At 36.9% G+C, this 11,888-nt stretch overlaps 1 protein-coding gene and 1 long non-coding RNA gene across 3 annotated transcripts in view; one reads left to right on the top strand and one right to left on the bottom strand.

Moving 5' to 3' along the window:
* Window positions 1-2,175: 2,175 nt before the first annotated feature.
* bhlha9 (basic helix-loop-helix family, member a9) lies at window positions 2,176-3,018 on the bottom strand. Its single transcript, XM_043229262.1, has one exon. The coding sequence runs from the start codon at window positions 3,016-3,018 to the stop codon at window positions 2,176-2,178; it is 843 nt and encodes a 280-aa protein (XP_043085197.1).
* A 5,552-nt stretch (window positions 3,019-8,570) lies between these two features.
* LOC122331820 overlaps window positions 8,571-11,888 on the top strand; it is a 33,654-nt gene continuing 30,336 nt past the window's right edge. For both annotated transcript variants that reach the window (XR_006248296.1, XR_006248297.1), the window contains exons 1-2: window positions 8,571-8,783; window positions 9,550-9,642. This is a non-coding gene — a long non-coding RNA (uncharacterized LOC122331820). The remainder of the gene's footprint in view (window positions 8,784-9,549; window positions 9,643-11,888) is intronic.

The following is an 11,888-nucleotide window of genomic DNA, read 5'->3' as shown; positions in this document are numbered from 1 at the left end:
CAGACTTTTCTTTCAGAATTGCAGGGAAAAAGTCATAACTACCTTTTTTTTTTATTTTTTAGACCATGGCAGAAACGGGCCTCCATACTTCCTGATTGCCTCTTTCAGTTTTTTTTCTTTCTTTTCCTTTTTAATTTGTTTTGATAAAAAACACTTTTTTTTACATGGTAGGACGTCTTTTTTTTTTAACCCTTCTCCTTCAACCATTGTTCTGCAAAAAATCTAAAATGTGCGTTCCCTTGGCGTTCCCTTAGTAGTCACAGTGCTTTAAAACAACGATCACTGCAAAAGTAATGTTGTAGAAATGCGAAGCGCATCATTTTATAAAAGCACAAATACAGGTACTATTTGAGATTCTGTTTTGTTCTCTGTTAAAGTCCTGCCTTTGTCCAGTCTGCACAAACAATGTGCTGCCATCTAGTGTCCGAACACTTCCATTGAGCAGGTGATTATTTTATCCGCTTTGATTTAAACTGTTTTACAGAACTTCATCTGACAGATATGACAAATGCATTGGCTCAAATGAGCAATGTCCGGATTGACGGGAAAGATTTGCTCACCCCAGAAAACAACACATAAACCTGCTGATGTGTTCAAATGAAGCCTGACTGGCCCGCTGCCACAACAGGCAGAACGACAGACATGTTGTCACTATCACTCAACACATTCACCGTCAACGTCAGTCAGCACGTTTGGCGTGAGTCAGGGATTTCCATGATTCATGTCTATGGATGAAATAAGAGGAAGAAAATCAATCCGTCCCCTCCTCTCTCTCTTGTTTGTGTAGCCCGATCGGACACACCTGCAGGTCTCCCCGTGAAAGTCCCCGCGCACCATCAGTCGCCACGGGGGCTGCCGGAAAGAGACCGAGGGGGATTTTCTCTCTCTCTATGGGTAGAGCTGGCACTTCCTTCCTGTGAGGTCATAAATCTGTCCCCATGCACACGCTAATGCTCTAATATTAACAGTGTTTAGATTGATCTACTCTGAGGATGGCCCTCACCCGAGGGTCCCGCTCATATTTCAAAAACTACATTCAAACATTTTACACCGATATTGCTCACTGGTGGAATGATCTTTACGAATCCACCCGTACAGACGAGCCCCTCACATCTTCTGTGAGCACTTGAATCATTAATATTTATTGAACAAGAACAATGGACAGTACTGCCCCAGAATTATCTACAGAATAAGAAAGGGACAAATTGCATTGTTAAAATTTTCATTGGTAAATAGCATAAAACTTCACACCTAACGTTCTGAAATATATTGTAAATAATAATAATACAGCTACAAGTAAGTTGTACTCATACATAGATAAAATAATGGGCATAAATAAAAAAAGAAAACTGCTAAGAGCTTTTAAACATTATTTAAATGTATATTTTAACTGTTTATACAGTTTACATTATTTTAGCTTCTGCTACAATCTTTTTTAGCAATTTATTAATTTTGTATTTTTGCTAATTATCATGCATGATACTCGTCTGTACGCATATTATGAAAAAGAAACCTTAAAGAAATCAACTTTTTCCCCTCTGTTTTAGCTTCTACTACTTTGAGCAAGCTTGGAATCTTTGTATTTGTTGCATCATTACAGTTGATTTGTGTATTCCTCTTTTTTAGATCAAAGTAGATGCTGAATGAACATTCCAATGCGCACGCATACCCATTGATACTAATGCATGAATGAGATTCCTGCTAACCTTTGCTATGTCAGAATGTTTTTACATCCTGTTATGAAAAGAATGAGCCGCAAGATCAAAGCTCTGTTTTTCAGAAATTAGTAGAAAGGAACAGACTTTGTCTTTGCATGCACACAAACACATAATGCACATAATTGCTACCTGTGTAAACTGAAATATTCTATAAATGCTTTGGCATGAAGGCGAGTCAGCGTGTTACGGTTTTGCATGTTTTATTACAAAGCTGAAATGCAAACATCTGTATGCACAAATAATTTTTTTTTTTTACAAACTTTCCTTGTCCTCTGTAATGCAATACTTTTGCAAATCACATGTAATTTGCTAATTCCGTATAAATTTCTCTTAAAGCAGTTTGTAATTTCTATTTGTAATTATATTCACAGTATGTACAATGTTACCAAGCGGTAAGCAGAAATGCACCTGTTTACAGGTGTTGGCAGTGATTTCAGTCCTGGCGTATGAGTGTGTATCACAGTGTGTTGTAGCAGTGCTGATGCCCGGAGTCCTGTAGGTACCCCATGTGCCAGGACAGAGGGAGCGTCTGCAGTGGTTCTCCGTAATTGTCTATATGATTTGGGCCACAAGAGCCCCAAACTCCTGGCTGATAAGCTCCAACATCACCTATCCATCCATACCTGGATGAGCTTGCCGTATCGCTAGAAGGGTAAACCTGGGCGTCAGGAGAGAAACACGAGTAGTGAGGGGACGGTGGGCAAGCGGGGCCCGTGAAAGCATGTTGCTCTGAGGACAGTCTGTGCAAAGGGTTTTGTATATGATGGCTGAGTGGCTGGTGCCAGGATAGGAAGCTCTGGGATTCGAGGCGAACGGGAGGCGATGGCGATGGCTCCTGCCACAAGCCGCCCGGCTGACCGTGACACTCTATGTGGCTGCAGGACTTCCCCACACTTGCCGGCGGGTTGTTAGTGAGGAATACCGACAAAGCCGAGATCCGATTGATGGCCCTCTGGAGCGTTGCGATCTTCGACAGCCGCTTTCCGCTCAGGTCGTGATGCAGAGCCACCCGGAGAGCGTTGAAGGCCTGGTTATAATCCATGATGCGTTTCCTCTCTCTCACGTTGGCCGCCACTCTGCGTGCTTTGGAGCGCACCGGCCTGCTACGTTTCTTGCTCTGTCTCTCCTCCGGCTCGCTTAGAGCGCTGTTGGGGTAACAACTCATCGAGCTGCTGCCGTCGCTGCTGTCCAGCTCCTCGGACCCCTGAAGACTCCCATCCGGTTCCTCCTCGGAAAACTCTGAGCTGGTTAAGCTGCCTCTGCTCGCCATGGAGAAGCCGCAGACTGTTTCCAGTGTCATCGATCTCCTGTGCTGGATTGGGCTTTCTCAGACGACCTGTTATTACCTGTGATGTTTCTCAACAGGTCGGGCCACTCTTTAAAGCAGCTCGTTTTGGAGTCACATGGTACAGTCACCTATGAGAAATGCTGGTGTTTATGAGCTCCCCAAGGCAAATTCAGCTACTCCTTCCCCAGACACGCCTTCTGCTGCAAGATCTACGTATAGGCCATGAAAGAGTGAGTAAACCTCAGACACAGACAAATAAAAACACAGACATTGAGTATGTGTTAGATTTGTATGTCTCTTAAACTCTGGAAAAAAATGAAACCATTACATCACGTCATTTACCATCATCGGAAATAAGGAATGGGTTTTTGGCACCCTTGAAGGAGGGTAAGTTGACCTTGAGCTGTGGCAGGGCGCAGATGCAAACCAATATGGCCAAGTGGAATCTTAAAGTGCCCGTATTATGGTTATGAAATGTTCATGCTTTGGTTTTAGGATTTCCTGACATGCATGCAATGTTAAAAATCACTTTCATTGTTTTATAATATGCATTTATTTTTAACTTATTTGTTCAAGTACTCCAAAATTATTTGTACATTGAACAATTTAATTTAAAGCAGTGTTTGTGACCTTTTAACACCTAGTTGCAAAGAATGAATTTGCATTTTCATTCAGACCAACGCGGAAATGAAATTTTCCCAGGTCTGTGCGGCGCAGTGGGCGGTCAAGATGCTAATGCTTAATGCCGGCTCATTTAAAATGATCAAATCTTTCTTTTGAGAGAAAATAACTTTGTACATTTTCAGATTTTAAACTTTACAAGATGTTTTCATTCACTTAGAGCTGTGTTACACATGAAAGCTAAAATTCTATGATTGGGGCAGTTTAAATCATATGAAATCATATGATTCAACACTTTTTTCCTCTAAAATTATACATATATATATATATATATATATATATATATATATATACCACTAGTCAAAATACTACCAGTCAAAAATGTTTCTTAATTGTGCATATTACAATGATTTCTGAAGGATCACTATACAACTGGAAAATAATTACTGCTGACAAATCCAGTTTTGCCATCATAGGATAAATTAGCATTTTAAAATATTACTCAAAATATGACTGTTTTACTTTAGCCTTTATCAGCATAAGAGATGTCTTTCAACAACATACAAAAAAATAATTTTCACCAGTAGTATATATTCAAATATTTAATAGCTGCAATTTGAAATGTTTTACATATAATGCACATAGCATTTGTTGTAAATTTACAGGGTTTTATTTTATGAAACTTAATTTTAAAAGGGATAAATAACTGTTGATTGATACCAACTTGAATGAAAACTCAAAAAGTGATAATGGCTGGACTTATGCTAGTCTTCAAGGGCGGCGTTTCATAATAGATTCCTGCTATGTCCTGCGATTAATCACACAGGGAGTTCAATCTAAATTTGTCTGTTAGTGCTCATGACAAATTGTACATTTATCAAATAACTAGTATTTTGTGGATTTCCTCTCATGTGTGAAGGACTTGCGATCCATTATTTACATTTGTCCACGGATGCAATTATCATCTCCAGCAATGCGATCTTGGCGCTGTGTTGGTGCTGGGCCTTGTGGGCCATATAATTTGGGTGTCTTTGTAACAAACAATAAATCAAGCCCGAACAGCACCTGAGGATAAGAACAGAAAGACACTCGGACTTCAAAGCCCACGAAAAGAGAGCAGGTATTCGACAATTATAACATGGCTTCACTAGCACACCCTACACACTGTGTTTAGCACTGACAGGGGAGCACATACTTTTGTTTGGTTTGTTTTTGACAGATTGCATGATGATCATGTCTCAGGTTGTGCAACGGGGAATCTGGTCTGTATCTCTATGGATCTTTGTCCTTTCACTGCCCGCAGCCTGATCATGTCCTGCTGCATCATTCTCTCTAATCTGAAGAACAACGGCTGCTGTAAGTCAATAGTTCAGTGCTAAGGCATCGCTGACAGCTCTCCATACCAAGGATAGCTGTCATCCTCCCAGTGTGTAATGTCTCAAAAAATGTGCTTTCTCTTGTGATTATTTGTTTTTAATAATGATCATTTATGAATGAATCACTTTGGGGCTGTGTGTTGGGTTAGTGTAGGGCAGAGAGAGACAGATAGAATGAGAGGTCAGGCCTCTTCTTCTTTTTTATGGGGTCTGTCTAGGCTGATTGACGCCAAACCCTAAAACAATTACACAGTTGGACAGTTTAGAGTGAGAGTGCTGTTACTTCGAGACAGTTTGTCTTTTCCACCATGAGAAAAGAAGCTCATTTTGTGTTGTGCGTATGCAGCGTGAGCATCATTTGTTGTTAATAACTGAAAGGAAATGCTGGAAAATGCGTTTTAGAATCATGAGTGCAGTTACCAAAGAAAATTGTCAGTATTATCTGATTACACTCATAAAAGAGAAGTATTTTTATGTTTCCTTGCAGTTGTTGAGCATAAAACTTATTTTCTGTGTGAGACTTTTTTGGCTCAATGTTTCCGTGAACATTTTCTGTCTTGATAAATAATAGAGATGGGTAAAAATAGAAAAATATTTTAAATGCAACAAAATTGCGTCATGATAATAACATATTACATAAAACATTTATATAGTCAAGCACATTATACACTAAAATTTGGCTTAGAGACAGTTTTCACTCAGACATTGGTAGTAAATTGCACAAATAATTGCAAAAAAAATTAAATGTGACATTTTGAACCTGAAATATTGAAACTGTATTTTCTTGTACAGCATGATGTAATAAAAATGTAATCTGTATTTGTTTTGTTTTTTCATTATTGGCTAATCATGTTTTTGATAGGGCTGCCAAACGATTAATCAAATGCAAAATAAAAGTTTTTATTTACATTTATATGTGTGTATTGTGTATATTAATTGTGTATATATGTATATATTTAAAAATACATATTTAAAAAAATATATGTTTAAATATTAAATCTAAATTATATTAATATAAATATATACATGAAAATACATGTAAATATTTTTAAAGTACTCGTGTGTATTTATATATACACAATAAATATACACAGTACAATGATTTATTTTTTTTTACCTTAATTCATTAGCATAGCTTTATATTGCTTGTTCTGATTTCAGTTCTGCTTTGAGGTGTCAAAGCCACCTTTTAATTTACACATTAGCGACAAGGTAACCATGGAAATATTCAAAATAAATATTTTTACAGTCGTTTTTATTGTATAATCAGTCTCAGGAAGAGATCAGCACTCCTCTCTGCAGTCTGTGATTTACGAGGAGCCCCTGAGAGATTTATGGCCTCCCAGAGAGAGCATGAAATCTGCACCTCGGACCGTCCAAATCTCTCCCTTCTGACAGATGACAAGACACTAGCAATTATCAGCCGCCAAGAATAAATCAAAGCCTTTACTGCTCGTCCTGTGACGCCCTTAAAGAAATAACCGTTTTCAAGGTAAGGGGAACCTGCCTAACCGCACTTTCCTGAGATTTGTAAATCTCTGGCCTGAGCCTCTGTAATGAACGGTTGTTACCTACGTCTTATTAGAGGTCTGTAGAAAGCGTTATAGATATTTATTTCCTGAGGGACTGTTAACGTAATGAGTGAGCACGGCTCTGTCCACTAACCTTGGCTTTGCACTGGTATGTTAATGCATGTTTGCAGCACTTCCAGAGGAATTTTCACACCTCTATAAAAGTTGCTCCCTCGGAATAGGATTTCCTTCTTCCTTTTAAGAAAAATTAATTAAAAAAAACTAAATCTCATTTGTCTGCTCACTGTATTTAAACTCTTTTAAAGTTGCAAATAAAGGTGAAGTTAGTTTTACAAGAAAATATTATTTCAGTCTTTAAAATTATGCCAATTATGAAATTTAGCCCCTTTTTTAAAGATTTGCTACACCTATGTTTTCTACAGCAAACATTTTTAGTGCATATTTGTTTCACTGAAATATATAATCGATTATAAGAAATTGCAAAATTACACGTAAAAGGCTGAATTATTATAAAGATATTATTTGTGTATCGTTTTTTGGAGGTTCTGTTTACTGCTGGATTTTAATTATTCTTTTAATAAATGCTACATATTTATAATAATTTATTATTTTATTTTTGTATAGAATTTATAATGTGCTGCCTTAGAGTTTAAGACACAGTCTCTTTCAGGACAATAAAACATATTTTAATTGTCAAGTTCCTAAAGTTAAAGGGTGTCATTTTGGCACCAAACATAAATAATAATAAAAATATACAGATTTTCATGAATCCTTGATTATACAGTCAAATACTAATTTATTTATAGACACATATCTTAATTCTAGACTAACTTATAACAATGATGAGAATTCAATGCCATACCGGTTCAGTTGGGTCAGATGGGTAATAAGAAATTTTGCTCAAATACAAGAAAAACAAGGATATTCAGTAAAGAGAGCCATGGGAGTGATTTTATACAGTATTCATATTGTGTTACTGTGGGAAAAAGTGGCTCTACTGCAGAGAGTGTTAATGTGTGCCATTCTTCAGGCTTAATAACCTCCATCCGACTTAAGAGTCATTACATTTCTCTGCAGAGGTGAGAGTCCTGTGAGTCACACGCGAACACGTATTGTCTATGTGCGGATTGACTCAGGAAAGTGTGTGGAAAATATTCTTTGAGAGAAAGATTTAACCATTATCTGTCTATGTGCAGCACATAGGCCTGCCTCTTAAACGGTGTGCATGTTATTCAATATGAAATGCCTGCAGGGAGCGCTTGCTCACACATATTTACAGTATGCTGACAGCATAACAAGGGTTTACAAGAGTTTGTCATCAAGGCGGTAAACCTGTGACGCATTTGTGTTTGGTAGTAACCCAACATAAACAATACAATGTACTGTGATTATCCTATTTTAACTTTCTGACTATATGCAATTTTAAACCTTTGGGCCTGGGTCTGCTGCTTATAGGCCTAGTGTAGGCTAAACATCTTGTTGTGATTCGACTATTCTTTTTCATTAGTTGTCTAATTGGTAATTGCGTATTGTCATCTTTTTCTTTTTAGGCTATTCAGTCATAGTATAGGCCTTGGTGTTTTATGTATGACAGTAATTAGCAGGGTCATTACAGAAAGTATATTAGAGATGTTTATGTTTATGTCTTGAGTCTGGTTCCCCCGACACTTAAAGGCGGAAACTATTAAAGAATCATCCGAAGCAGCCTTTAGTTTTGTTTTTTTTTTTTTAAAGAAAATAAATAATTAAATGAATAAATAAGCAAATGCGTTTATAGCATGTCTAGCAGCCCATGCAAGATCGTTATGACGGTTGCGCCACCTCGTGGTGAAATATCAGGGAGCCTGTTATTAGACCATTTTTCATTTATAATTTTTTTATCACTAGCCTATTTGTGTTTTAAAAAATTGCAAGTTAATTGACTTAAACCGATGGCTTCACACGTAAACGTAATTTACGTGGCTAGAAAATCTTGCGCATGCGTAAATGGGAATTGAACGTGTTTGTTGCGTAGCTAACACGAGGTGGAGTAACTCTAAATGACCTGATGTGATTTTTTATTTCCGTTTTTATTTATTTATTTATTTTTGCTGGTCCCAGTCCTGTAAAATATATAACACAGTCTAATACACGACGCTATTGAATACAACTGGGAAAGTTTAGTTACAACTTTGCAGGCTCTTTGACAAACGTGTCGGGCTTGTCTCGCGCAAAGAGCGCCAAACGTGCGGAGAAAAAACCGTTTAAGGTAAGGTTGCGTCGTTGTACGTTGAAATAGGAATGCAAATGATCAGGATGCTTAACGGTTTCTGGTATATTCAGTCACAATAATTTAACAAAATCATTTTTCAGCTATTTCACGCAATGAATTGCTAAGTAGGATCAACTTTTAGCACTTTGTTTCATAGCAGCAGGGGGCGCTGTAATATTTGCTGAGCCCGGCTATATGAAATAGGTGTTTGTCAGAATAGGCACCGGACTAGCTCTGACTTTTATTGTTGTTTTTTTCATAAAATGAGGTGTTTTTGACACTTCTCTTGTTTTTTAGCTTAAGTAACTCTTGTCTCTTTTTTCATGTAGGCTACGTTGTCAGCCGTTATTACCGTATTTTATTTTATATGTATTTTGCCAACGTTAATGCGTTACATTAGTGGACTGAGACAACTATTTTTATATATATATATATATATATATATATATATATATATATATATATATATATATATACAGTTTTACATTTCCAGCCTGGCCTATAACAATAATAATTAAGCCTAAAGTACCATAGGCCTATTAAGATATACTGGTTATATGCTGGTTAGTAAAATAAGTATATACAAATGAGTACATGAAGATAGTTTTTATTATTGTATATGCAGATTTCAGCTCTTGTTCATTCCGTTTTAGTTTTGTTTCTTATTAATAAAGTGTATTTTTTTTATCATAAAGCACTGTATCAGCAATTATATTATAATTAAGCAGGTTTCTTCTTCTTCTTCTTCTTTTTCTTCTTCCAGCACCATTCCGCTTTTGCTTCAGGCTGACTGTGATCCTGATGACCCTGAAATTCTCAGCAGTCCAGCACCTTCATTCTTGTGCAATTTTTGAAGGTAAGACTAGGCTATTTTTGTCAATGATCTGAGGCCGTTTCCGCCGTTGTCCCTGCTGATTTGCTGAAATCTATGAAATACGAGCAAGTGTTTTCTCGCTAGGTTTGTTTTCAAGTGCTATTTGATGTTAATCCACTCTTTAAAAGCTCATTCCGACATCATAATTACTCTGCGCATCTCCTGCGCTCCGTGTTATTTCTGTATCCACTGAAACACGTTCCCACTGATGACGGCAGATTTGAGATGCCCTGCTGGAACCTTCTTTCAGAGATCAAATATAATGGTCTGAAATGAGCGGGAACAGATGGACTCAGGTCTATTTTTGGAGGGTGATGCAAGAGAATCCGATCGGTGCTTAGAAGTTTACGTTGCAATTTTGGTTACTTTCCAGAGCGCTTTCTGTAAGAATGAATTATTTATGTGTGCTGCTCTAAGGTCAAGTAATTCAGTTTTTTTTAGAAGATGCTATATATACACACAACGATTTACACCGAAGTGCAAATTTGACACAATAATTGTTTTTTGGTTTTTTTGTATGTTTTTTTTAAAAAAAAAAAAAAAAAGAAAAAGCTTCTTGTTGCCAAACTTTCTGATTATAGCTTCTTTTTTGTCCAGCTTTCAGTGTTATAACTGCATATTTCCAGTAGGTGGAGCTATGTGTTTACTGCCAGTGTGACTGTAGGTTAAGAGATGTAAATATATTCAGTAGGCTATTTTAGTTTTCCATCAAGGCTTTGGTTGAAGTGTAACATTTCTTTGGAACGTTTAAAAGTTTTAGCTCTCCAGAAAACACTTGATTCATTTCAGGCGAATGTGATTGTGATGTGAGACCAGTTTTTTTTTTTCAGTGGCTTTAGCCTCTGTTTATTAGTCACAGCGCACAAGGGGCTAGAAGTTATTGAGGTGAGACAGAAAGAATGGGGCCGGCTCGTAGTCTGCTCTCAAACCGGCATTACTTGTGTAAGTACAATGTCTCAGGCCTGTCAAGAACATGTGCTGCACCACGGCTCTGACAGAGAGAGCGTCTCATCTGAATGAATCTTCAGCAGATGTCTGACCCGTATTCTCTCAAACTCCTGCTGTGAAATGCTCTTAGTTAAAAGCGAAATGACCTAAATGACTAGAATTTAACATCTTAAAGGGACAGTTAGCCCAGTTTGCCTACATTTACTGACACTCGTGTTATTGCAAACCCATATGCTGTAATAGGGACGGAATCATCAAAAAGCACCATAAAAGTATCATGCACTATAATCACAGTCTTCTCATAAGTCATTTGAAAGCTTTGTGTGAGGAACAGACTGAAAGTGAAGTTATTTTTCATCGATGACTTACCTTTTCCTCCACTGAAGCTTGCATTTAAATTTAGTCATTCAGCAGACACTTTTATCTAAAAGCGATTTATAAATGAGGAACATTGAGTAATTTATCACGTGATTCAACATTTCTTCCGAAGAGTAATTTAGGTATAAATAATCTTGAGGGAAGACATTTTTAGTGTTATTAATTTCATAAAATTATTAATATATGTAATTTATTAAGCTTGTGTAAAAAGAAATTTAAAGAATAAAAGCAATAATAACAAATTACAATTCTTAATTTGCCCTTCCCCAAATTAAGGCCTTAAAGTTTAAATTGGAGCAGAAAGTCATTCATTAATAAAGTCAAATATTAAAGCAATGAAATTTTGTTTCCCTTTTTAATTGAGTTCTCATTTTTTCTAGTTTTAATTGTAATCTCAGTAAATATCTATAATTGTCAGTAAATATCTGGATTTCAGAATTGTTTTAGACGCTTGCACTCTAAAGCAAGACAAAAAATGAATTATTTTTTTTTCAAATTAGTGTTGTATTATCAATGTTTGAGGAATTGCTAATACTAAACATTTACATTTGGAGCCCATATTGACGTATTCCTTCAAATTTCTTCCGTAAATTCTTTGTCTTAATGTCAAAACGTATTATGTTTTAGGGTGAATGATTCTTCAATACTTAGGTGAGCAGTTTCTGGAGGCATTAAGTGAATGCATTTTCACTGTGATTTCATGCAGCCCGAGACTTTGATTAGCAGTTACACATTTCAGCATCTGCTCATAGAACAGGTGCTCTCATCAACGATGCGTGTAACATCAAACGCTCTCCTGACGGAAATAGTAAAGTGTTACCGCAGTTTAACAAATCGCTGTGGTGTATTATGCAGTGGTCTTCCCTTGCTCCTGATTGTGAAGTCTGTTCAGTCGGTGGAGT

Source organism: Puntigrus tetrazona, unplaced genomic scaffold (genome assembly GCF_018831695.1).
Source record: "Puntigrus tetrazona isolate hp1 unplaced genomic scaffold, ASM1883169v1 S000000002, whole genome shotgun sequence".
Lineage (NCBI taxonomy): Eukaryota > Metazoa > Chordata > Actinopteri > Cypriniformes > Cyprinidae > Puntigrus > Puntigrus tetrazona.
The sequence above is the reverse complement of the archived record's forward strand: the minus strand, read 5'-3'. Positions and strand labels throughout refer to the sequence as shown.

What these genes read in the sequence shown, in the direction of transcription:
- bhlha9 (XM_043229262.1), bottom strand. Translation starts at nt 3,018, where the DNA reads ATGACACTGGAAACAGTCTGCGGCTTCTCCATGGCGAGCAGAGGCAGC.